This window comes from Psammomys obesus, unplaced genomic scaffold (genome assembly GCF_907164565.1).
Source record: "Psammomys obesus unplaced genomic scaffold, mPsaObe1.curated_primary_1811, whole genome shotgun sequence".
Classification (NCBI taxonomy): domain Eukaryota; kingdom Metazoa; phylum Chordata; class Mammalia; order Rodentia; family Muridae; genus Psammomys; species Psammomys obesus.
The window spans coordinates 24,337,901-24,364,275 of record NW_026595981.1 but is presented as its reverse complement, the minus strand read 5'-3'; the positions used below and the strand labels follow the sequence as shown (position 1 = coordinate 24,364,275).

Genomic DNA, 26,375 nt, shown 5'->3' with positions numbered 1-26,375 from the left:
TTTCCTCTTGCCGTTTTCGGCTGAGGCGTGTCTTTGGAAGTCAGGTGGGGTCAACTGGCCTACCTACCAGCATCTCCAGATTTCAAACCTAGCCTGTGCTCTCTCTGTGTGTGTCCACAACCACTCGGCCATCATGTGTCTGTGTCCTCCTCAATCTGCTCAGGTATGAAGCGGCCGCTGAGCCCGTCCCCCTCAGGAGAGAAGGAGCCCCCCACAACTGCAGCATCTGAGTGCCCCCCTCACTCTCCGGAATCATCGAAGCCGAAGCGGGAAAGGAAACGACCTTCCTACACACTCTGCGACGTCTGCAACATCCAGCTGAACTCCGCGGCCCAGGCCCAGGTGCATTGTGGGGGACGTGCCCACCAGCGGAGGCTTCGGCAACTCAGCCTGGGCAAGACCTCCACGCCAGGTCAGTGTGGAGTGGCGGTGAGCTGAGCTCCCCTTCTAGAAACTGGATCCGTGGGTCTGTGGCTTCCCACTGTGCTATTGTCAGGTCTGGTTTTACAGAGTGGGGGTGCGGCTCGGTGGCATCGCACCTGCCTGGCACGTGGACTGGGTTCGGCACCGCAAAAACCAATGAAAGTTTTACTTTTGCTCCTGGATGGGTTTCTATGGGATCTCTTGGGTTGTGAGAGTCCTGAGGTCTCTTCAGTTCTAGGAGCGCTCCCTGTGGAGGTGTTTGTAATTAGGACATTCAGAACATTTCTCCAGCCTGGAGCAGGGACAGTCTTCCAGACAATGGCTTTACCCGCAGCGTGTTCCAAGCTCCTGCTTTTTCAGGCTGGTGCACAGCACTCCAACCGAGAAGGTCTGTCTTCCTGTGGCAGCTGGACTCTCAGCCAGGATTTCTGCCTCTCCCTGGCTGGGAGTAAGGGGATGGGGGGTGGGGTTGGCTGCCAGTACTGTAGGGGCAGCTGGCTGCAGAGCGCGATGTTCTGGGGGTGGGAAAATGGGTGAACGCTCCTGTGAGGGTGATGGCTGTTGACAGGCACATGGGGGGAGGGTCACGGGCTGGGGGCTGGCGAGGAAGGCAGATCCACACGCAGGCCTGGCAGGGAGCGGCAGATCCGGAGGGTGACTTCAAGAAACCCACCTTGCAGCCCAGCCGGGTGGTTTTGCCCAGAGGCTACCCTGAACCTTGAGAGCTCCTAATCTCAGGGTAACATTTCTACACAGTGGCCCCTTAGCATGATGGGAATTGGAGACACAGCCCCATGGGGCATGAAGTTCTCGGAGGGAGAGTGATGAGCCTGACAGGTGAGGGTCATTTCAGGCAGAGGTCATGTCCACAGCAAGCGACAGAAGGACTCCGGTAGTGGGGGAATTAACTCCTCCAAGGAGGCACTTAGAGCTGGGCTCTCAAGGTTGTGACTGAGCAAATCTGGTGGATGGATGTTTCCGGAGCGTGTAGGACGGTGTGTGTGAGTGTGTGTGTGTGTGTGTGTGTGTGTGTGTGTGTGTTTCAAAAGTCTTTCACCTAAGCTGGGTGAGTGGTGCCCACCTGTAAGCGGGGGGCTGAGGCAGGATGGCTCTAAGTTCAAAGCCAGCCTGGGTTACGTAGCAAGATTGCCCTTTAAAGAGTCACACATTTGTTCATCAAATATATTTATTTAATCTACGAGGTCCAGACTGCTGTTCAGGGGTGCTCACATTTTTTAAGGCTTTCAAATCTGCCAAACAACAACACAAACAAACAGACCAAAAAAAAAAAAAAAAAAAAAAAAAAAAAAAAAAAAAAAAAAAAAAAATAAAAAAAAAAAAAAAAAAAAAAAAAAAAAAAAAAAAAAAAAAAAAAAAGCTGTGTAAATAACTACTTAAAGATGAGATTATTCTCAGGTGTTGATAGGCCTTGTAGGAGTGAGCGAAGGGAGTGCCAAGAACCCAGAAGGAAGCTGAGCCTATTCGCGCAGGCCGATACTCCCAGTTTTTCAGAATGCTCAAGTTCAAGGGTGGCCTGGCTTAGACATCGAGTTCAAAGACAACCTGGGCAACTTAGAGATTCCCACCTCCACATTAAAAGTAACAAAGGTTAGGGGTATAGTTCAGAGGTAAGGCATGCATGAGGTTCTGAGTTCAATCCCTAGTACCAGAGGCAAAGGCATAGTGGTGGGGGAGATACCTGAAGAGGGACTAGGAAGTGGGCTGGTATGAGATGTCAGGGACATGATACTGATGTTGGATCCTGGAGAAGCAAGGGTCTCACAGGCAGAGCCACAGCAGGAGCTGGGACAGGGCCCAGGCTCCTGGCCTCCTGGGCAGTGGCCAGTGGAGCCTTGTGTAGGATATGGGCTGAGTTTGATTGAGATTATCTAGTGTCCCCTACAGGGCAGGGGCCTCCCCATCAGGTTAGCCCTTGACCTTTGCTCCAGAGGTGATGCTGGTTCTCACACCAGCATTGTATTTACTATTTCAGATGGCCCAGGCAAAGGACAAGCGTGAAACTTAGGGACACGTGGTAAAGAAAGAGATCAGGTAGGACAACAGTTTCTTGAGGCTTTCAAGTAGCAGAACCATCAAGGCTTGGTGACAGGTGGGCTTTAGAGACCAAGGGAGAGGAAGGAGGCATGGATGGCTTCAGCTAGGCAGGCCCTTGGAGGAATGGGACGGGTAGGGAAGTTCAGCTGTTGGAAAGAGGTACTAAAAGGGAAAGAGGGCCAGTGTTGGTGGCCTGAGTTTGGGAAATCACCAAATTAGGAGTCACCAAGAAACAGGATGCCTAGCACTTCACTCCAGACGGTTGAATTTTAGACCAATTCAGTGTGTTATAATAATGATTATTAGGCCACTGCAATATACTTGGCATAAAAGAGATTTGTTGTGGGATAGGAAGAAGGGGAGAGAAAAAGAGAGGGTGCCTGTGACAGAGAGAAGGAGAGAAACAGAGTGAGAGACAGACAGAAGGAAGAAGAGAAATTGAGAGAGAAATAGAGAGCAAGACAGAGAGACGTAGAGAGGGAGATGGGGAACGTGAGAGAGAAACAAACTGGTCCTTTTTATCTGGCACACCTGGTGGTGACGGCAGGTAATAACATCAGAGGTTGCTAAGGTCCCTGAAAGACAAGCTAGTGGAATCGCCTGTGAACTAAACACTATGTTCCCAGGCAGGGTGTGTCAAGAAATCAGAGGCCCTGGGCAGGCCCAGTGCAAGATGCTAAGTTACCCTCAGAGGTAACCTACCCCTACCCCTGGACACTTACTGCTGGACAGGGGAGGCAGGTATGGAACCAGACCTTCCCACTGGCCATGGTGAGAGGTATGACCAACATCTGTAGGAGGGAGAGAATGACAGCTGTGCTTAGGGCCAGGACACAAGGCCTCAGATTTCTAGTAACCCAGTTGTTCCAAGGCCCCAAAACCCATAGGTGATGGGGGTTGTTCTGGTACTATGCATCCAAATGCTAAACTACTGGCCCCCAAGATCTGATTGCTGCACAGGAGAACACATTCTCACATACACCAAATGATGTTGTGTAAACTTTGCTCTACCTAATTTAAAGTTAATTGGTTAATAAAGTTGCTGAAGCCTGTAGCTGGGCAGAAGAGAGGGAGGCGTAACTTCGGTTCCCAGGCTTGGGGTCTCAAGGACCACAAGGTCTGGAGGAGGAAGAGGGAAGGAGAAGATGTTGAAGCAGAAGAGGAAGCCAGGAGAAGGAAGTTGCCAAGGGGCAGTATGGGCCATGAGCACTAGCCATGAGGGCTGGATGGAAAAGAAGCAGCCCAGGCAGGAAAAATTATGGCAAGTAACTTGGGCTGTGTTAGCTGGGAAATAGCAAAATAGCTTAGAGGGTTGATACCTGCCCAGTTACGGTTCGCTAAAGCTTTCATTAATCGAAAAGGTCTCTGTCTCAATTATTTGGGAACTAGCTGGGTCAGAGAAGTCAGAGTCTAATATCCATTCCACAACACAAAGGGCTTTGAGTCCTGCTGGAAACTGGCTCCAGCCTGGTGTAGGACCGGGGTAGGACTGCTGGAGCTCCTTGGGGAAATGAGATTCCCCACCTAGTTCATGAAGCTTTGGGGTACGTGGGATGTGTGTACAAGGAGCCCTCAACAAACTGCCTAATTCCTAGGCACTCACTGTCTGAGATGCCACACCACACATGGAGACCTGAGATCCTTGTCTCTTGTAGCCAGGAGCTTGTTCCCTAGCAGCTGTCACTTTGATTAGGGTCCTGTGGGGCTAGAGGCTTCTATAGTGACAGGCAGTCACAGGCAGTCACAGAAGCCGAGACTCTCTTCTGCTCTCCTTCCTGGGGTATTTAGGAGGAGCTATAGAGGTAGGGGTGGTCCTTTCCTTCCTTGAACATCCTCCTTTGCTGAGGTCAGAGGCCTCCCTCCTTCCTCAGCCACACCCAGCTGCAGGAGTTCTCACAGCCAAGCCTAGGTACCCCCCCCCCACCCCCAAGGCTCTGTGTCTGCCACACAGGAGGCCCTTTTAGTCTGTAAGACTAGGTCTTGGGTTACCCTTTGCTCCCTTACCGTGCTGGGGGGGGGAGGGGGAATGGGCACTAGGAACCTGCAGCTGTGGGGCTGAAGCCAGTGGCCCTACTCACCACACACAATCACCACCCCAAACTACTTGAATTGATTCTTCAGCACCTACAGACAGACACAAAGGTGGAGGCACAGCTCCAATCCAGATGCTGAGGCAGCACAGGAGTTGGGACACCTGTGTGAGGAGCCGTGGCCTTCTGCTGCCCTATACTGAGCAACACTGTAGAGCCAAACTGCTCACAGAGCTCTTAGACACCCAGCAGGAAGGCCCAGACCCCCATGCACAGATGCTTAACCCTCACTCTACACACTGGACTACGGGGGCTCAGAGAAACTACCACACGCAAATCCAGATAGCTGGATATTTCAATCGCAGGTGTCTGACTCTCAATCCTATCTCACATGCCTACGCTGGCTGAAGAGAGCAGCCGGTATAACAGGACAGGCTGAGCCGGTCATGGTGGCATATACGTGTTATCCCAACTCTGGGGAGGCAAGATCAAGAGGACTACTAAGAGTGTAAGGCCTGGTATATGTAGAAAGTTGCAGGGTATGAAGGTCTATACAGCAAAACCCTGGAGAGAAAGAGGAGAGAGAGAGAGAGAGCCATAGTGTTTGAGGATGGAAAAGGAGATTGGCCTGAGAAGGTAGGCCCAGCAAGATGATTGATTATATTGTTCATGACCTCCCTTCACATCTCTGTTCTGTGTTATCTCAACCTAAAGTGAGTGTGTGTGTGTGTGGAGGGGGGGGGCTGAGCCCAGCCCAGTGGTCATGCACATCTTTAATCCCAGCACTCAGGAGGCAGAGGTGGGTGGATCGTTTAGTTTAAGGCCAGCCTGGTTTGCGTAGTGAGTTTTACCACGGCCAGAGCTACATAGTAAAACCTTGTTATAGAGAAAGAAAAGAAGGAAGAAAGGAAGGAGGGAACTCACCAGCCATCTCCAGTTGTTCTAGATGGCTGAGAAAGGGGAGCTTCCTAAAGCCAGCCTCTTCCCCTCTGACTCTGGGTAGTTAATGGCACTATCTAATTTAGAGTGAACCGAGGCCTCATCATTGTAGCATGCACCTGAAGGGGCAAGAAGGGACTTCAGAAATGACTTAAGCTCCGGCTTACTGAAATGACTAAAGAAACCCTGCGTGAAGAGTGTAAGGAAGACCCTGGGAGGGACAGGCAAAGAGAGATGGGTCAGATTATAAAGGGGTTCCAGACAAAGCCGGTTGCAGCAGTAGCAGTCAGAGTGGAGTCGTCTTCAAAAGCCCCCTAACACCTTAGGGCTCCCCCAGTCTGCCATCTCCTCTCCCCATTTTGAAGCCTCTGGGCCCTGGAAATCAAAGGTGTTGGTCATGCCTTGAGTCACTGGCTTGAAGAGCGCTCCTCACCCTCTGCTCCCCACAGATGGATTAATTTCAGTCCCTCCAGGAGGCTCCTCCGGAAGCCCTCCCCCTGTCCCTCCCAACTCAGCATCTCTCTGGGCTGCTGAGTCCTCTTCACTGAGCACCTCCCCCCCCCACCATTCAGCCCACCATCCTGAGGTATTCAGGTGCGAGCTTCAAAGAAACAGTACTCCCCTCCAGACCATTGAGCCCACCCAGCGCCTCCTGCTGCAGCCTCCCTTGGTGACAGGTGACAGAAGTGTCCTACCTTCTCCCAAGACAGCCAAAATATCCTCATCTGCCCAGGTGAGACCTCTCCTCCCTCCCAGACCACCCAGAGAGGCAAGGCTGTCTGGGTGGAGAATTAGGGGTTTAGCTTAGGTGTCTGCCTGGAAGAAGGCAGAGCTTCCAAGTGGAGTTTCTGAGCGGCTTCATTAGCTCAGGGCTTGAGTTTCTTCTCTCTCCCCACACAAACAACTCCTTCCCCTCTGCGCCCCTTCCCTAACAAAAAGCCATGGCTGGCTGTCAGCTCCTCCCTGTGCCTGCTTTGTGGCCGCAGGTATTGGTTGCCCCGAGGTTACTGGTTATTATCTGGTGGAGACAGGATGCTGAAGGGGTGGGGGCCCACAGTGGGCACAGACAGGGTTTGGAATTCGAGACTGGATCCCAGCTGTGGCCTGGCTGTCTCCCCTTTCCCAAGCAACCCCCCCTGCGCAGCCACCAGGTGCTCAGGTAAGTGGGGAGCCAGCTTTCAGCACTAGGGGGAGGAGAAAGGAGCCGCAGCCAGAGAAGGGATGGGGAGCCGGACAGGTGTAAGAAGTTCTAGTTGACCTGACAGGCCCCTCTCCACTTCCTTCCTGGCTTTGGGAGGTCACACATCTAAGGGACCAACCTGGGCTCCCCTCCCAACCCCAGTGGCAACCCTCTGTGATACTTCTCTGCCCCCTCAGTAAAAGCAGGGCGGTATAAGGTGATGTCTAGGAGAGGAAGAAGACCCCCAACCTAACAGGTGGACTTCAGCAAGTCCAGAAGCAGGGGTGCCTTCCGGCATGCAGCATGCAATCCGGGGGGGGGGTGAGGTGTGTGTGTTTAGGGGGAGGTAATAACCCTGTCCCTGACAAAGTCAGCCTTTTGTCTCAGCGGAAGAGGCATGAGGCAGGGACCCTGGGGCGCAGGAGGGGGGTGAGTAGGACACACTCCACTCTCTCCTCTGTCCCTGCTTTCCACATTCCCTCACACTCTTGCAGCCTGGCAAAGATCCCAATCTGCTCAGTCTCCCTGCAGTTGGGAAATCAGGGAACCGGCACCCCTTTTCTGGCAAAGGGGAACAGGGCTTTCTTTCCAACCTAATTGGGAGCCCCTCCCTCAAGCCCTCCCCGCCTGCCCTTCACGTCCCCCTTCCCTCTGTCACTCTGGCTGGGTTTCATCTGCTCCTGCGTTGCATCGCGTTGCGCTGTGCTGCGCTCTGCCCTGTGGTGTCTCCAGAGGCCGAAGATGCTCTTGGGTGAGTGAGGAGGTCGCCTGAGCTGGGGAGTGGGGGCAGGCTCAGTGGCTACCAGGAAAGGGTGGTCTGTCTCCCCCCACCCTACCCTTTCCCTCCTATTATTGGCCCCCAAAGATTATCTGCTGGAGACCCCAAATCAGTAGCCTCCCCTACCTAACCCCAGTCCTGTCTAGCCTGAACTGTGGCTGAGAACAAAGGATAGGGAAGAGGAGGAGCAGCTGGAGAGTGTGTCCTGGGGACTCAAGGGTGCTGCACATCTGGATAAATGTGTGTGGGAACCCAAGCTAAAGACTCCTTGCAGGAAATCTTATCTTCGCTTCCTCTAAGGGCCAAAGGAGGGGATGCATTGGACGGGGGCTGAAGAGCTGTTACCTCTTTGGTGGAGAGAAGATGGGGCCAGAAGGCTCCTAGCTGAGAGGCAGCCTGGCCACTGGGACCACACTAGCACCCCCACCCCCGGCTTTACCTGTGTCCCTATCCCCTACCTGCCTCCTGTCAGGCACTTTGTTTCTCTGTCCATCCCCACCCCCACCATGCTGCCCCTCTCCTGTCCCCACCCTACCGCTCCCTCAAAGCCTTGCTGTAACCCAGGCTGGCTTTTGAGCTTATTCTATAGTCCAGGATGGCCTCAAACTCAACATCCCTTCTTCTTGGCCTTGAAAGTCCTAGGAATATAGGCACTCACTACTACCCCTGGCCTGCCCGGCCTTTTTTGAGACAAGCAGTTTTCAAAGGTTTCTGGAAACCTCTTCCAGGGAGGAGGATCTGGAGGCAGTGGGTGGGTGGGTGGGGGCTTTGGGGCTGTTGGGGCTTCGGGTTTCACTAGCTTGGACAGGATCTGGAGCATCAGTGTGTCTCCAGACATCCTAGAAGTGAGGGTGAGGTTCTGGGGAAGGGAAAGAAGAGCCCCTGGCCATCCTTAGAATCCACCTGGGGAGTGGCGTGGGCAAGCACTGGGTCTCAGTTTAGCCTCCCTCCCCCTTCTGCCTGCCCCTGTTGCCATGCTCCATCCCAGCCTACCTTTGGCCCTCCCTCTGGATTTTCTTTTTTTTTTTTTTTTTCCTTTGCAGGTTAAAAAAAAATTATTAGCATATATTAATTATGCTTACTAATGGCTTTCATCATGATGTTTTCATACTTGTGTATAATGTATGTTGATGATATTCTCCCCCATCATCCTAGCTTCTTCCCTCCTGATCCCCTCTCCTTCCAAAAACCCCCCTCTTCTTCCACATTGTCAGTCTTTTTTTTTTTTTTTTTGTGAGTCAATGAATTTCATTAAGGTTGCTTGCAGGAGCAGGCATACAGGTGTGGTTATTTATTGGGCTGTGGGCCTCTTACCCATGGCTACACCACTAAAGAAAATGCCTCCCTCTCCCTTAGGAGGAGGCACTAACTACATCCAGACCCTCAGGGAGGGAGGTCTAGGGCCTCATGAGCCCCTTTGAGTTTTTCTTTCACCTGTGACAGAAATGGCGTTGCTATTTTGAGATGTGTGTGTGTGTGTGTGTGTGTGTGTGTGTGTATGTGTGTGTGCGTGCATCTACGTTTGCCTCTGGGAGGTCTCCCCCCTCTGCCCCGTGACTGTGTTCGGTTGTATGACCTGGTGAGCCAGATGTGCCTGCTTCTGTGAGAAACTGCGCTTGTGCATTCGTCCCGGGTGGCCATCTTAGTGTGTTGGAATCTTTCTCCGTCGAGGCATGTGCCGTGTAGCTCGTGCTTACGGTTTCTGGTGTTTTAGAGATGTCTGGAAGGCTGTGTGCCCACCAGTCTGTCGATCTCTGTACATTCAGGCTCACAACGAGCATCCCAGGGGATGTTTGTCACGGCCTGGGGCCTCATGCCCTGGACGCTAGACTTGGTTTTGCCACGGGGAGATGTATATGCACACACACCTTGGCATCTATGTCTCTGTGGGTGCTTGTGGATCTCTGGGTAGGCATCAGTCTTTTCCAATGAGGGCACAAGTACAAAAGGCGGCTTCCTTGAACCCTCCCTGTCCTGTGGCGGCCAGGGTGATGTTGTTTCATAAGACGCCCGCTCGGCACTCTTCCCTCAGCCTGGGCTGGAGTTGCAGGGTTAGCTGCCTCTTCATGCAGTCAGTCTGGCTTGCTCTCTGCGTGTCCAGAGCCAACAACTCATCTTTTCTTGAGGCAACTGTTCAGTGGGTTGGTTCAGGCTATAGACTTTGGCCTGGGCTGGGACTTCTCCCAGATACATGGAGAAGGGGATTGGGGGACAGTCCTTCAAAATCCTTTCAAAGGAGACACCCACCCACTCTACACATTTGCACGGAGAGAACCTAGACCTGAGGTACCATCCTGGGGCAGCAGGGAAAGCTGCTTGATTTGAGTGTGGAAGGAAAGCAGGCAGCCAGCTGGAGCTCAAGGTGAATGTCAGAGGCAGAAAGTGACTCACCCAGGGGCTTGGCATCAAAGTCACCATATTCCCTAGCTCCTATGTAGAGAGCGGTGAACCTAGTTGTGAGGGGACTGGAAGGCATGCCCGGGTGACTGTGTTGGCAGGAGAGACAGGGCCACCAAATGCCTTGGCATTTCCTGGATCTGCAAGCCAACCCCATCTCCAGCACCTTCTACAGTCCTTGGTCCCGTTTCTGTACTACCCTTTCTCCCTTAACTATAAACCGTTTCTCATTTAAAGAGACTGAGGTTACTAATAAATCTCCAGGAAAGAGTTAAATCTAGCTAGAACTTCATTTATCCCAAGTTCTGAGAGACAGCAGACATTTCTGAATCTGGACCCTCTGTGCCCTGTGCCCTATCGGCCGGCTTCCAGGTAGGCTAATGGATCCTTGTTGGCAAAGCAGGGATGTACTCCACCAGGTAAAAAGAAAAAAAAAAAAAAAAAAGAAAAGTCACCGCTGGCATTCAGCTTCCTGCTTGCTCCTCCCCCCCAAGAGTGCTGCTAGGCCTACAACTTTCAGAACTCCGGGCAACCTGCAGCCTTCTGCAGTCTACTTGTCTGCCTCATCCCTACCAGCTCTTCCCGGAACCCACCCCTCAACTGCAAAAACGGAATGGACCCCTGTTCCTTCTGCTGTCTGTGGCCTGACCACAGTGGCTCCTGCTGCAGCGTGGGGCAGTGGGGTAAGGCCAGAACAGAGCAGAAGGCGTTGACTGGAGTCCCAGGAGGTAGGTTTGCCAGGTGAGCCCTTGGGGCACCGTGGCTCAGCCTGAGACACTCACTGCTGGTGTTTCTTTGCCCCTGTTACTACTGGTGGTTGCTGATGGTCAGCAGAGCCCCAGGAGACCAGGGCCAGAGCATCGGCCACCCAAGACGGTGTCTCTGGTGTCTTCATGAGTGTGTGGGAGTAACATGGGGACACCAAGACTGGCATCAGTCCCAGAGCTTCTGGGAAACAGGTGGGAGTGGGGGCCTGTGTAGGCATGTTGGGGAACTCGCTGGTGGGCTCCACTATTCCCTGTCCTGGTGCTCCGGATGGAGGATGGACACAGGGTACAAAGGGACCCCATCTATTGGACCCTGTCTCGCTGAAAGCTTGGAATTCCGTTAGTGAGGTCCCAAGGATGGAAAGTTTATGGGCCTGGGGAAGAGACTGGGCTTACATGCTCTGTGATTAGGAGGATGGGGAGACCAGCAGAAATAGCTACCGGCTGCTGTGGATCCTACTAGCCTGTGGAAGTCCGTAGGATCTGGGGCTGCTCACCCCTGGCCATCCCTGGTTAGCACCGATTCATATAGTTCTGGGGATGTCCATCCATCGGGTTCCCCAACACATCTACACAGGCCCCAGCTCCCACCTCTTTCCCAGAAGCTCTGAGTTTGAAGGCCAGCCTGGGTGTCCCTGTGCCACTCCCACACACTTGCAGAGACACTGGAGACACCATCTTGGGAGATATTCCCCCCCCCACACCCACACACATACACACACATGCCCAGGCTGCCTCCCATCAGGTGAGACAGGGTCTCTTGGATTTAGAACGACTTGTTTACTGGAACTTTCCAGAATGATGCTCATGTTTTCTGTGCTACCCCGGCCATGTGGCTACTGAATATTTAAATGTGGCTGGTGTCGGCTGAATTCGTTTTTGTTCTATTTTGAATTGAATTCTAATGGAACAGCTCCCGGGGTCCACGGACTGCTGTCTAGAACAGTGTCGCTTTGGCCCTCGACTTCCCAGGTTCTACACACCTGCTTTCGGATCCTTCACTGAGGACATCTTGGCATGCTCATTTCATCCCACTGCAGCATGGGTTGGGACACTTAGGTTCTAGGAATATGGGAAAGATGTGACAAACTCTCAGAATGGCATCTGTCGCCCTTTGGGTGGTGGGCAAGATAAAGTGTTGGAATTGCAGGCTGTTGGAAAGGGAAAAAAAATGAAGGAAGTGATTTTAGCCCCCAGCAAGTACCTAAGGCTGATCTGCTGTGTGCTCACATTTGCGCGCGCTCGCACGCGCGCGCGCACACACACACACACACACACACACACACACACACAGTTTGTTTTTAAAAATTCTCCAAAATTTGTGATTCATGTCTTATTGCCCTATGTGGGGTTCACACACGAAGAAGTTATTGGCCCGGGGACACATCTGCTGAGCTGGGAGAGCACTTGCCTACCCACGCAGGAAGCCCTGTGTTCGTGCTCCAGCATGCGTGGAGCTGGGATGGGTTGAGTACAGGCACACACCTGTAATCGGGAGTTAGGAGTTCAAGGTCATCCTCTCTGCAGCACATTTAAGGCCAGCCTGGTCTATACTTGAGGCCCTGTCTCAAAGAGAGAAAAAGAAAAGAGAAGCCAGTTGTCTTTCCTACCTGTGGGGAATGTACGGGAGAGAAGGGAGACAGGGGGAAGGGCTGTGAAGCAGCAGAACCAGAACCAGATCTGCAATGTGTGAGGGGTGGGCTGGAGGGGACAAGCATGGGCCGTGATGGGAAATGGCGAGACTTCCTGGGTGAAGGCATTCAGGTGCAGACACACAGAGAACTCCTTCACATAGGGAGTTGCTTCAGACTGGAGGCCAGGTACCGGCCCAGCTGTGGGGATCAGGATAGCAGAGGGCTGTCTGTGATGTTCTTCAGGAGTGGGGGGGAGCTGACCAAGAAGAGAGGAAGAATGGGAATTCTGGGCTCAGGGGAGAGTTACATGCATTGAGGGTTTGCCTAGAGTGTTCAGGGACCTGGGTTCGATTTTCAGAGAGATAGACAGGCAGACAAACAGATAGACCACAGTCACAACTTCAGCCATTTTATGAAACAGCCTTTTTGGGGTGGCTGGGCATACGGAGATATTTGGAGGCTGGGGAAGTCTAGGCTCTTGGCAAGGCATCTGACTTAAGCAGTAAGGTCCCACTGAAGAGGTAAAAGCAGGGGAACCCCACGACTGAATCGGTATGGGCCGGCTGTACTCTGTAGGTGACCAGCAAATGGGCAGAGACTCCTACAGCAACTAATGCAAGAGGGCGAGAGCCTGACCTGGGCCTAGGCAGTTGGGGACGAGAGGCGGAAACTGGCCGATAAACTGTAGTTGCTGCTGGTCATGCTCCTGTTGGGCGAAAGAGGAAAGGACAAACTTCACAGCCCTAGGAGGTACATGACCCAGCTGGACATGACCTTTGGCTCTCAGAGGCTCATCCAGGCATCATGTCTGTGGGATATAGAGACAAGCAGCTAGTTGCACTCAGGCCGCAGCCTGGCTCACAGCCTGTCCTCACTCTGTAGCCTATTCCTGGGCTACCTTCCCCAGGACCCCATGCCAGTCAGTGTTCACGGGTAGGAGAGAGCACCTGTGTGTCCGTGTGCAGGGGCACATGTGCCAGGGAAAAGCAGATGCCCTTGGGATGCCCTGCTCTGTGCTGACGCCCTTCTGATAATAGAGGTGTCTGTGGGTTTTGAGGACAGCATCTTGTGAGTGAGGAATCGGGAGCTCTGTGTTGTAGCCCTGACCCAGCTCCAAAATATTCAGGGGCCCTGAGAATCACATCTGTCTCTGGGATTCAGTTTGGGCTAAACGTCACTACTGTGTTCCGAGACACTCCAGCAGCCATTTCCAATCAGCATCTTCCTTGTCTGGGTGGCTCCTACCCCCGGGGCCGTCAAGGTGGAGGCAAACCTGGCCAGCATGACTAGCCTGTTAACTACACTGCTAAAGACAGTGTGCCTGAGAACCGCTGTTGGGCGCTGCTGGAGCTGCAGAGGTTCAACCTGTGTCAGGCACTACTGGGCACAGGGCACAGCGAATACTGCAGCCCCAGGAGTGAGAGGCTCATGCAGGTGGGTGGCAGCCAGAGGTAAGTCGGGGACAAAGAAGGGAGGCACTGAGCCACCTAGGAAAAGCTCCAGTATGCTAGGCCCCTGGGTAGGAACCAGCACACTTCATTCATAGCTCCACTATGCCAAGCTTTCACCAAGGGCTGCCCACGTGCCTGACACCGGGCCAGCCACATTGACTGTGAAGGAGCCAGACCTGGCCTCTATCATTAGGCGAACACAGGCACCCTTCTCACTCCCTGGGCCCAAGGTTGCAAACTGGCGATCTGAGGCCCTGACTGACTCACCGTTGGGTTTGATGAGTTTTCACTGCACTTTTGAAAAACTCAAATCAGTTTCAATTAAAAGAAATTTAGCCAGGTGTGGTGGCACAACCTTTGAATCCTAGCACTCAGGGGGCAGAGGTGGGAAGAATCTCCAGGAGTTCCAGGCCAACTTAATCTACTATAGTGTATGCCAAGACAGCCAGGGCCACACAGTGAGACCCCCCCTTAAGACAAAACCAAACACGAATAAACAAACAAACATTCAGAATTAAGCTGGGCATTGGTGGCGCATGCCTTTAATCCCAGCACTTGGGAGGCAGACACAGGCAGATCCTCTGAGTTCCGAGGCCAACCTGGTCTACAACGTGAGTTCCAGGACAGCTAAGGCTATTACACAGAGAAATCCTGTCTCCAAAACAAAACAAAATTCAGAAATAGATGTAGTGGCACATGCTTGTAATCCCAGCAGGTGGGAAAATAAGGCAGGAGGATTAGAGGTTCAAGATGATCTTTAGCTACATTGTGAACTTGAGGCCAGCCTTGGGATACATTTTTAAAAAATCAGAAGTGGTAAAGATCTGGCTTTGTGATGTCTGCTGGAAAAGGAAGTCTTCCTGCTCTCAGGGCAGGGCAATATATAGTCAGGAGCCTGGACTTACCATAAATTTCCGTTTTTGTTTTTTTTTTTTTTTAATTATTTATTTATTTTTATTATATGTGCATTGGTGTTTAGCCAGTGTGTATGTCTGTGTGAGGGTGTCAGCTCTTGGAGTTAGACAGTTGTGAGGTGCCATGTGGGTGATGGAAATTGAACCCGGGTCCTCTGGAAGAGAAGACAGTGCTCTTAACTGCTGAGCCATCTAAATTTCCCATTTTTATCCCCTGATCCCTTTCAAGCTTTAAATCACCCAAGTGGCCCCTAGAGTTGTGCATGCTACAAGCTCTGCCTAGGTTCAGCTGTGTGAGCCCTGGATTGGAGGAGGTGGAGTTGTTGAAGTAATTCTACAGGGACAAACAGCACATAACTGGGACCCTTGTTTGGCCAGGGATGGCTAGTGAATATGTCTGTAGGTGAGTCCTTGAGCTCCCAAGTAAAGGGAGAGCCCTGCCCCAGCAGGGAGAAAGCAGCTGGAGGAAGGCTGCAAAGAGCACCAGGAAAAAGCAGCAAAAACAATCCACCCTTCTTAGCATTCTTTAAGGTTTCATAAATGCAACGACCAAGATTTACATTTATAACTCCTGCTAGCCTCTTAGGATAGGAGGGCAGGCAGGTATTAGAGAAAAAAATGACGCTCGGACAGGTAAAGTGACTTGCCCAGGGCAACACGGTCAATAAGTGGCAAAGAGTCTGTCTAGCCCCAAGCTTGCACTCTTCCAACAACCCTCTGCCCCGGCACTGCCTGCCTCCTCCCTGCCTAACTATGTCTTTCCTCCCCACCCCCCAGTTGTCCCAGGTGACCAGTGTCTTGCACACAGAGGCATGCCAGCACCTGAAGGTATCCCCATAGGTGGGGCTGGTGTTAGGTGAGACTAGGGATTGGGCAGCGACCCATAGTCTGGCCCTGTTTGCCACTTTGGTGTCTCCATGGGATGGCCAGCCTGCTACCACTTTCTTGGGCAGTGTGAAGCTACAGGGGGGTAAGCTTGGGCATCCTATAGGTCTTTGGCATATCTGCATCCAAACCAGCCCGGCTCGGTTCAAGTCTTTCCAGTGATGGCCCAGGGAGCGTCAGCCTGTAGCTCAGGGTTACTTGCCCACTGCTTGTGGATCTTCACTGTCTCCCTGGCCAGACAGACCCTAAGCCCCATGCCTAGCTGGGTGAATATGAGAGCAGATCGCATGCCTTGTTCCATCTGCATGGTGGCCCAATTTCCCTTATGTTCCCTGAGCTCCGTGGAGCCTTGGACTTTGCAGCTCTTGACTTGGCAGGTCCCCGGGCCAATACTTTTTGGGCCTCCTTGTTGCTGATTGTGGTAGCACTGTCTTCGGTTCAGAAGTTTGTCCTGATCCTGCAGCCTGACCTGGCCTTGCTGCAGTCGGGGTGGTGACGACAGCCGCAGTATTATTGCAAGCTCAGTGCAACCTGGGAGGGGGGTTAGGGAAGCACCCTATACTCCATGGCTTTCTGAAGGAACTGGGGATCTTCGAATCCGGCCCCAACAGCGGAAGAGAATGCTGCACCTACCGGGAAAGAGCTTCTGGGCTACTGCGAGGCTTGGAGCGCCTCCCGGAGGTTTTTCTGGACTCCTTCGGAGGGGACTGCAGAACTCCTTCCCTGGACACGGTGGCCTCACGACCTGTAGATGGATCTCCGCTGCTACCCGCAGGGGCTAGAAGAGCTGGGCGCTCACGGGGAGGGGGCTTTCGCGCCTCCCATGTACTGCTAGCACCCTGGGCGGGCGACTTTGCCCTCTTCAAGGGCTTATTGGCCAGCCTCCGGCATCTCCGCCACCAGCCGTGTGCTCCAAGCTGGCCTGCACTGTACTCGAACTACAGGAACTCTTTCCCCAACTTCGCCAACCTAGCTGCCCTGTCCTTGGTGCTGCTCGTGGGGGAAGGGCTGCTGGACAAGGTGGGCCCTGGCAGCCAGGTGGTGAAGACCGCGGTGGCTGGGTACCCGCTGTATGGGTTTGATTTTTGACTTGGCCGGAGGGAGAGTTCTTAGAGAGTGGGTGCGGGAGGGATTCCGAGGATGGCACCTCACCTTAGCTAGCCCCCCCCCCCGGGGCTGTGGAAATGGAAGGGGTCGCACAGACGATCTTAACCATACTACACCCAAGCTGACCTACTAACTGTGCCGTTCTGCTCTTCTCATCCCCTGCTCATCACCACACCTCACCCTGGACTGTGAGGAGCCTGGGCAAGTGGATAGAGGTGCTGGCTAGGGTCTGGGCAACCGTAATCCCTCTGGCCTCTCAAGACTTTGCCTTTTCCCTGCTGGACTCTTCCCTCGGTTGGCAGAAGGAAGGCTGGGTTTTAGGAACTGAGGGTACAGTGGCGAAGGAGAATGGGTCCCTGAGAATTTCCTCGCCCCACGCTTTGCAGTGTCTCTTTTCCTAAGAGATGGTGGACCAGATGACTGTGCCGGATGCGCAGCGCAGCGCTGTCTGTGTACAAATGGAGAGGTCAAGTGCACAGTGATTCCAGGGAGGTAGCAGTGGCCTCCATCCCGCGCTCTCCCTCCTGGGCTGCCTGTGGGCGTCTCTGGATACAGCTGTTTATAGGCACACATCTACAGATGCTAAATGAGCCCGTCTGATGTTTTCAGAGGGTTAACACCCTTTCGGTTTTGCAATTACAGGACCCAAGAAAGTCTCCAATCCCCTGGATTGCTTTCTACTTTTCTTTCTCCCTTCCCTTCCTTGAAATCTGGTTTGTTGGTTCCCAGCCCTTTCCTGCCTTTGCCTCACATTGTTAAGACCAAAGACTACAAAACCACGATGTTGTTCCTGTGGGGCCTGAGGACTTGCTCGGGGTCTCACCCTGGGTGCTAGGTAGAGGCACATCCTCTGGGAAGCAGCAGGCGCCTGCTGGACACCCAAACTTTCAGAATGCTGTGGGTTTCTGTCTTTCATTTTAAATTTGTGGGTTTTTTTTTTTTTAAGATTTCTTTTATACGTAGGAGTGGTTTGCCTGCATATATGTGTAGGCACCCTGCATGGGTCCTCTGGGACCAAAGTTATGGTTGTGAGCTGCCAGGTGGGTGCTGGGAATCAAACCTCGGTCCTGTAGAAGAACGACCACTGTGCCATTTCTCCAGCTTCACGCTGTGGGTTTCTTCTCATCGCTTCTGTGAGGGGCATGGAGCCAGAAGTGACAGGGACAATTAATGAGAGGGAAGGGAGTGGGCCTTTCCCTGCACTCTGAGTGTGGTGCTTTGGGCTAAAATGGGAACACAGCACACCGTGCCCTCAGCATGGTTGTGTGTAAGTCAACCCCGGCTTCTCTGACTCCTCTCTTGGCTGGACTCCCTTTGGTGTCTATTTGGACCACTGTGTTGACCCTGTTAGCGAGAGAGAGCCACACTTCTGCCTAGTGAGCTGTGGACTCCTGACTCTGCTTCTCCAGCTGGGTTGGGCTGGAGAGAGCCCTGTGGCTCCTCATTTCAAATGCCGCCCTTCTTCCTCCTGCAGCAGGCCCTGCCTCCAGCGCCCCCAGCCCCCTGCTGGCCTCCCTGACCCTGCCCACCCGGCCTCTGCAGCCCACGCTGGACTTCAAGCACTTGCTCGCCTTCCACTTCAATGGCACCACCCCGCTCAGTCTCTTCCCCAACTTCAGCACGGTATGAGGCTGGGCAGGAGGGGGGGGAGCATGTGCAAGTGTGGGGGTGGGCAAGGAAGGTGGCTCAGCTGGCCCTAGGTGTTACCAAATAGGGACCCAGCCATCTCCCAGAGCTGAAGATGACGTCATCCCCACCCCACCATCACAACTGCCCGGAGATGATTTTTTTTATGGATGGCACACGTGTGTCTATGTGCACTTGGGTTGTGTCTTTATTATTTTACTATTTTTGTACTGATTTAGTTACGTTCATGTGGGTGGGCGCATATGCCTGTGTCTGTGCAGCAGCCAGAGGAGGACACTGGATGTCCTCGGTGATTTCTCCCTGATTCTGGAGTTCCTGTTTGCTCAGCAAGGCTGGAGACCAGCAAGGCCCAGCAATCCCCCAGCCTCCATCTCCAATGGGGCTTGAGATTACAGACCTGTTATGTGGGTGCTGGGATCTGAACCCCCCCCGGTCCTTGTGATTGCATAGCAAGTGTTCTCAACTGCTAAGCCATCCCTCCAGGACTTGAGTTATGTCTTTGTGTTGGAGCTTGTGTATCTGGAGGTCTGTGTGTGTTACGTGTGGGTGTTAATTTGTCTATTACTTGTGAAGATTTATGGGTCTGTGCCTAGGGAATTGTATATAATATGTGTGCATGTGAATCTGAGGATTTCGGGTGTCTTTGTACCTTCTCTTATGGGCTGAGTATGTATGTGTTTTGGGTGAGAGTCCATCTGTGGTTACATAATATCTTTCTGGGTCTTTCTGCTCATCTGTGAGTCTCTAACTGCCTCTAAGCACATGTGCTTGGTGTCTGTACATTTCTCCCTCGTGTGCATGTACTCACCTGTGTGTGTGGTGGGGGACAAGTGTTAAGAGTACGCCATGAGGTATGAGGAACGGCACCCCTTTTAATCCTGAACATCAAATGAAATCGTGGATGAACGCCACTCCATCCTCAGGAGACTGTCATATGCCCTCCAGGAACCTGTAGGAGCCTCTCTCATGTCACCTCCAGGGTTGCACAGATGATCCGGGGTCTATGAGACATTTGCACATAGGCCTACGGGCTTCAGCCTCTACTGTCATTTACAGACGTGTTCACTGCTCACAGACGTGGTCTCCCAAAGGCAGGTGACACTACTGTTGGCCCAGTGTCAAGACTTTGCTCTGACATCCTGATACTGGGTCTGCTGTGTCTTGGGCACAGTCCACACTGGAACCTCAGGGCAGTCTCTACACCATGCTCTCCACTCTGCCTCTGGTTTCTTCCTGTGGGAAGGCTTGGAAAGTTCCTTTTGACTAAAACAGACAATTTTTTCATTTAAATCCAACAATCAAGCCAGGTGGGTCTCTGTGAGTTCAAGGCCAGCCTGGCCTACAAAGTGAATCTAGGACAGCCAAGGCTACACAGAGAAACTCTGTCTCAAAAAACAAAAACAAAACAAAACAAAAGATTATAAAACAAAAACAAAAACAAAAAACCTAGGCCCCTAATTCACAGCATGGTGGCACTGTCTATAATACCAGCATTCTGGAGACTAAGGAATGTGTGTTAATGACAGCCCAGGCTATACAGCGAGTTAAAGGCCAGCCTGCTCTAACATAGTGAGACTCTGTGACCCCCCCCCAAAGAAAAACAAAACAAAACAAACCCCCAAAACTTAGGCTCCTAAGAAAAGACAACAGAAAAAAAATTGCTGAAGTGGCTTGACATATGATTCAGTCAGCAGAGCGTTTGCCTAGCACACACAAAGCCCTGGGCTTGATCCCCAGCACTGTGTGAGTCAGATGTGTGGGCACATGCCTTTAATCCCAACACTTGGGAGGTGGAGGCAGGAGGGACAGTTTAAGGTCGTCTACATGGTGAGTTTGAGATGAGGCTAGACTACTTAAAGCACTGTCTCAAAAGGAAAAAGAAAAAGATAAGATAATGGTGTTGCATGCCTGCAATTCCAACCCTTAGAAACTGAAGCAGGAAGACAGAGCATCCAAGGCCAGCCTGAGCTAGGGGAGACCTTGCCTATAAATAAATAAATGAAAATGAGAACAAAAAAAGAAGAAGAACGAAAGAACAAAACTTATTAATTAGGAAGAGAAAGAAAACACCCAAGTTCATCTTGCAAAAAGAAAATCCTGCTAATAGCAGGTCCAGACACAAGAGCTGGGTTGGGAGAAAGGAAATCCCACCAAAAGATTCTCCTGTGCTCAACCCTCGGGTCCAATACTGTGCTCCTTGGAAAAGAGAAAACAAAATCCAAAACCTAAGACCAGAAGGGGAGCGAGACACACCAAGGCGACCCTGTGAGCTGAGCGTCGGGCCATGGCTCCAAGCACACAGGTCACCTCGGCCATCCCCTTGGCATCTGACCGATCAAGTCTGCCAGGAAGAGGCTGTATGCTTGTCTGGGTTACAGCACAGGACAAGGGATTTCTGGGAGACTGACCACATTTTGAACTGTACCTTTCCCCAGCGTACAGGAGGAACTAAGCTCTATCACTCCCCCTCACAGATGGACCCAGTCCAGAAAGCTGTCATCAGCCACACGTTTGGGGTCCCCTCCCCTCTGAAGAAGAAGCTGTTCATCTCCTGTAACATCTGTCACCTGAGGTTCAACTCAGCGGTGAGAGGGAGTCATAGAATTGGGGCTGGGGGGGGGGGGAACAGGGCCTCCCTTGGGGCTGTCATCAGAGGAACTGGTAGCAAAGGGACTGTGCTCTGACTGCCATCCTCCCTTCTTCCTGCCCCTTCTCATACCCTGTCCTGCCAACCTGTAGCTCAGTGGGATTCCATTCTCCTCCCCTCCACTTCACACCCATCTTCCTTCCAGATGTCCCAGAGACTGTGGTATGCGCTCCTGGTCTTGACCTGAGTTGTTTACAGCGTGTACTCATGACAGCATCTTTTGAGTGTGTGGGGGGGGGAGGGGAGAAGGGGGAGACCACACTGTCCTCAAGCTCGCAGACATCTGCCTGCCTCTGCCTCCTCAGTGCTGGGATCAAAGGTGTGCATCACCACGCCCGGGTTCAGTGAATTTTCTTGTAATTGAGATAGTCTCACTATGTAGCTCTAAATATCCTGGAACCCAAACTCTGTAGACCAGGCTGGCCACAAACTTATAGAAATCTGCCTGCCTCTGCCTGACCCTGCCTCCCAAATGCTGAGATTAAAGGCACGCACCACCACACTTCATCTTCATAAACTCCCATGACGCATCTGTGAGAGGTATAGAGACATAATTACCATCTCCACTTTTCTGAGGAGGACCAGTCTCAGAATGGGTTTCTTTAAAAAAAGAAAAAAAGAAAAAAAAAAAAACTTGCCTAAGGACACAGCTGCTAAATAGCTTTGCTAGGATTTGAACCCAGCCCTAACTGAACCTGAGGTCTGCATACTCCTGCTGCAGCCTGTCCTTGGGGGGAGAGGAGGAGCCTCACTGGGGGGTTTGGGTGAGATGTCAAAACCTCTGTGGATTATCATCAAAGAGTTCAAGGAAAGGCTCTGGAGCTTTGTCTTTCCTACCTTTTAGAAATAGGAGCTGAGAAGCAAGTGGAGACTCATGGCTGAAATAGAAAGGATGCTGGCACTCCAGCTGCTGTGGTCTCTCCAGATGTTTAGGTCACATCATTCCTCAAAAAGTTGGCAAAGAAAATTGCTGAAGGGATGTGTTACCATACATAGTAATTGGCAGAATTACTGAGCCAATAGCAATGCTCAAAAGTTATTTACAAAAAAATAAGCCATGGGATGAATATTTTTGGAGTATATAAACCCAAAATACAAGAACTGCTGTGCTGGGGCTGGTGAGATGGCTCAGAGGTTAAGAGCACTGGCTGTTCTTCCAAAGGACGAGTTCAATTCCCAGCAACCACATGGTGGCTCACAACCATCTGTAATGAGATCTGGTGCCCTTTTCTGGCCTGCAGACACACACATGCAGGCAGAATGCTGTATAAATAATGAAAAGAACTGCTGTGCTCTCCATATGTGTACCCCTTAACATTCAGGAGCCCCTACTTTATAAACCAGACCCTTACAATTTGTATCCCATTTACCTTAAATGGGATACAAAGCTTAAAGCTGGGCACAGTGGTGCACACCAGTGATCCTAGTACTCAGGTGGCTGAGGCAGGAGGATCGTAAGTTTAAAGCCAGCCTGAACCACACAGTAAGTAGTCCATTTGCAAAATATCCTGTACATACAGGCAGACACTCAAGGGCATCACCTAGTCTCAACCTTTCTGGATCTGTGAACACAGAAGAGAAGCAAACAGGGCTGATGTAGCTTAGTGGAGAGTTTGCCCAGCACTCACACACACACATGATTTTTGAGTGAGGAGATTCAGTGAGGTGCTGTGACCTGTCTAAAGATGGTTACATTTGATTTTGAGGGCATAGGCTGCCTGCATTGGAGTGCCTGTGTGAGAACACATTCTGTAAACCTCAGGACTATATATGCATGTGGCAGTGATAATGACACTGACTTTAACCATTTGTGGCCCAAAACCCTATGTCCCTTTGGCCCAATATCCCTCTGGCTGGTCTCTTTCTTTGTTCAACTTCACTCTTGGATGAGGCGTGTGATCCAAGGAAGTTGACCCATCCCCTCCTTTTTCCAGAACCAGGCTGAAGCTCATTATAAGGGCCACAGACATGCCAGAAAACTCAAGGCTGTTGAAGCTGCCAAGAGCAAGCAGAGGCCTCAAAGCTTGAACCCAAATGGGACCGTGGTATCTTCAGACTCACCTCCAGCCACTGGAAGCCCCAGAAATTCACAGAGCAAAGGTAAGTCTTGAAGTCTGCACAACTAGGCTAGCTTCTGACAGTGGCTTGAGTGGCTATGGCTTTTCACCATTTTATTGGAGGGGAGGGTCTGAGATAGGGTTTTCTGTGTAGCCTTGGCTGTCCTGGATTTGCTTTGTAGATCAAGGTAGCCTCAAACTCACAGAGATCTGCTTGACTATGCCTCTCTGAGTGCTGGTCACTATCTTTTCCTCCTCCTCCTCCTCCTCCTCCTCCTCCTCCTCCTCCTCCTCCTCTTCTTCTTTTTGGTTTTTAAGACAGGGTTTCTCTGTGTAACCTTGATTGTCCTAGACTCACTTTGTAGCCCAGGCTGGCCTTGAACTCACAGAAACTGCCTGCTCTGCCTCCCAGAGTGTTGGTATTACAGGCCTTCACCACCACTGTGCCCGGCTCTTTCTTCTTTTTAAGCTTGGATTTTTGTTTTTTGTGTCTGTATGTGTGGGTGTCCATGGAACACAGAGGTCAGAGGAGGGCATAAGATCCCCTGGAGCCAGAGTAAAGTGGTTGTGAGCTGCCTGGTGTGGGCCCTGGGAATTGCACTCTATCTTCTATGAGAACAGCAAATGCTCTTAAGTGCTGAGCCATCTCTCTAGCCCTTCACCATCTTTCTTGCTGGGAAATTATTCTATATATACAGGCACAAGCAGACAGTTTTGTGCCTTCCTCAGGCTGACTTTGACTAAAACAACAGGTATGTATTTTCTCCACAATCTAGAGGTCAACGGCATCCAGATGTGGGTATGTTTGTTTGTTTGTTTGTTTTTGTTTTCCCCCCTGGGAGCCAGAGGGAATAGCCCATTTCTCAGCTAGTAGGTACACTCCTTATAGACTAAGGAAGGAGAAATGAGAGTTCCAGGTCAGCCTGGGCTTCACATCAAGTTTAAGACTAGCCGAGGTTCCATAAAACTCTGTCTCAGAAAACAAAGGACAGGGAGTTAGGGGGGCAGCTCAGTGGGTAGAGTGCTTGCATACCAAAAAAAAAAAAAAAAAAAAAAAAAGAAAAAAAAAAATATATATATATATATATATATATATATATATATATATATATATACACCCCTCTCAAAAAAACATTATTATGTCTGAGTTTACATGTGGTAGTTTTTTTCACTGCTGTGTGTTCCCCGCTGCATGGATATACCAGCATTCTCCTGTGTGATGGATATCTCCAATTTCCAGTTTTATGCTATTATGAATAATAGCCTACAAACATTCTAGCATACCTCTCTGGTAACTTCGCTTACTTAATACCTAGGAGCTAACATATCAAGCTGAGAGGGCTTCCCACTCTAAGGCCCAGGTTTGCCTGGTGAATCGGTGGCAGGGTGAACACAGAATTTAGTGCCGGCTGACCCTTTACCAGGAAGCCTTCCACCCTCCCATTCTCTCTCCATGTCAGTGCTGAGCCTCCCATCTCCTTGCAGCTCCTGCGTCCCCTCCTCTCGGCCCTTCGCATCAGCTACCGCAGACCCCAGACCCGACAGCCAGAGAACAGGCCCACTCAGACCTCTCCGATGCTGCTGCTTCCGCTTCCTCTTCTTCCTCGTCTTGCCCACCCTGCTCCCCGGGGCCTGGCAGGGAAGCACCGGGACCTGAGCCCGCAGAAGTGGATGTGGGAAATGGCGTGAATGGGGAAGGCAGGGTCGAGAAGGTTCGCCTCTACTGCCCTACATGTAAGGTGACAGTGAACTCTGCCTCTCAGCTTCAGGCTCACAACACAGGTCAGTGCTCCCCGGGGGCCATGTCATCCACTGATGGGTGACAAAACAACCCTAGACACTGTTGCTATGCATGCATTTCTGGGTCCTCTTCTTGATCCCAAGGGAGGGACACTGGAAAGAAAAGTCTGCAGCGACCAGAACTGAAGGTCACGAAGGACAGGAGTACCCTCCATCATTCTCCTCGGATCAAAACCAAAGGAAGGGCCTTTTGCCCTGTTGTTTATAAAAGGTCTTCTTCCTTGAGGGACGTCCACGGGAAACTGTAGACAAACCAGAGATGCTGGGAAGACAGAAGCCCATGCGGCTGGAGCGCCGTGTGTGTATGGAGAGGGGCAGCAAAGCTAACTTAATTTGATGCTGTGGCCTCTCTTGGGTTCTGACAGGCTGTGTTCTTTCCTTCAAGGAGCAAAGCATCGATGGATGGTGGAGGGTCATCAAGGGGCTCCCCGAAGAGGCCGGGGCCATCCTGTGTCCCGGGGAGGGGCTGGACACAAGACAAAGAAAGTGATAGGAAACCGAGGAGGCCGGCAGGGACCTAGCCCTCCTTTCCACTGTGCCCTCTGTCAGCTCCAGGTCAATTCAGAGACCCAGCTCAAGCAGGTAGGAAAAGGGAGACCAGGATAGGGTGGGCATCAGAGCAAGGGCAGAAGGGTTGATACCTTCCTCTGATGGTTGGATGTGGCAAGGCTGTCCAGAGCTGCCCCACCATCAGTGCCCATTGCCCATCATGTGTGTGCTGAATGTGAGGCCTGTGGGTAGAGGAAGTGTAAGATAGCCTGGTTAACAGAACAGTTTTGTTGTTCCTATGGTCTTCCTTATCTTGTTCCTAACCTCTGTCTGTTAGCATATGAGCAGCCGGAGGCACAAAGACCGCCTGGCTGGGAAGCCCCCCAAGTCCTCCAGCCAGCACAGCAAACTGCAGAAACACACAGCTCTAGCTGTGAGTGTCCTCAAGGTACCTGTCTCTAGGCAACGGTGTGGGGACCAGGGTCTACAAGGGATAGAGCAGGAAGAAGGGCCAGCTGAAAGACTTGGGGTGTGGCAGGAAGGAGGCTGCTGGCCCTGCAGCTGTCCCTAGTCAGGGACAGGGTTAGGGGTGGGGTTGGGCTACACCCAGAGGAATTTCCAGGAGGTGGGGTGGGCTAAGGTCATAATATGAGGGGCAAAAGTCAGAGGTGGGTGTGCTTATCCTAGAGACCGTCTCTTCCCACCCCTAACAGTTCTGCCTATCCTGAGGTTGTCCATCTGCTGGGCAGGAAGACAGGTGTCACAGCAAGCCAGCAAGCCCACTGGAATGGCTGTTTGGGGGTGGGAAGGAGGAGGCTAGACTTGGAACTCTAAAAGGCACGTCCCTGAGGCAAAAAGGCTCCTGGATATGGCCCAGGGAGGGGGTAGGCTTCTCTGGTATCGGGAAGCCTGTCCATTTCTCTCTCTCTCTCTCTCAGTCTAAATTGGCCCTGCAGAAGCAACTCACCAAGACGCTGGCAGCCCGCTTCCTGCCCAGTCCGCTGCCCACCACAGCTGCTGCTATCTGTGCCCTGCCAGGGCCCCTGGCCCTCCGGCCTGCTGCCACAGCAGCTGCCACCCTCTTCCCAGCTCCCGTCCTGGGCCCAGCTCTGTTTCGTACTCCAGCAGGAGCTGTCCGGCCTGCTGCAGGCCCCATCCTTTTTGCTCCCTATTAG

General features: G+C 52.0%; 1 protein-coding gene across 5 annotated transcripts; it reads left to right on the top strand.

Annotated features, from left to right (window-relative positions):
- The first annotated feature begins 165 nt into the window (after nt 1-165).
- Nucleotides 166-26,375, top strand: Znf385c (zinc finger protein 385C). Of its 5 annotated transcripts, none has more exons than XM_055620392.1 (8): nt 166-412; nt 18,038-18,183; nt 20,682-20,792; nt 22,789-22,954; nt 24,397-24,693; nt 25,097-25,293; nt 25,538-25,648; nt 26,139-26,375. In XM_055620392.1, exons 1-8 carry the CDS (start codon nt 166-168, stop codon nt 26,373-26,375), a joined length of 1,512 nt encoding a protein of 503 aa, XP_055476367.1. The 5 variants fall into 5 exon arrangements, with proteins under 5 accessions (XP_055476367.1, XP_055476368.1, XP_055476369.1 ...); XM_055620393.1 differs by having other exon boundaries at nt 18,035-18,183; nt 22,795-22,954; XM_055620394.1 differs by having other exon boundaries at nt 18,035-18,183; nt 25,538-25,633.

Coding starts and splice junctions, on each gene's coding strand:
- Znf385c (XM_055620391.1), top strand. CDS start 166: ATGAAGCGGCCGCTGAGCCCGTCCCCCTCAGGAGAGAAGGAGCCCCCC. Junction 24,694..25,096: donor GCTTCAGGCTCACAACACAG/GTCAGTGCTCCC, acceptor CTTTCCTTCAAG/GAGCAAAGCATCGATGGATG. Junction 25,294..25,537: donor CAGAGACCCAGCTCAAGCAG/GTAGGAAAAGGG, acceptor TCTGTCTGTTAG/CATATGAGCAGCCGGAGGCA.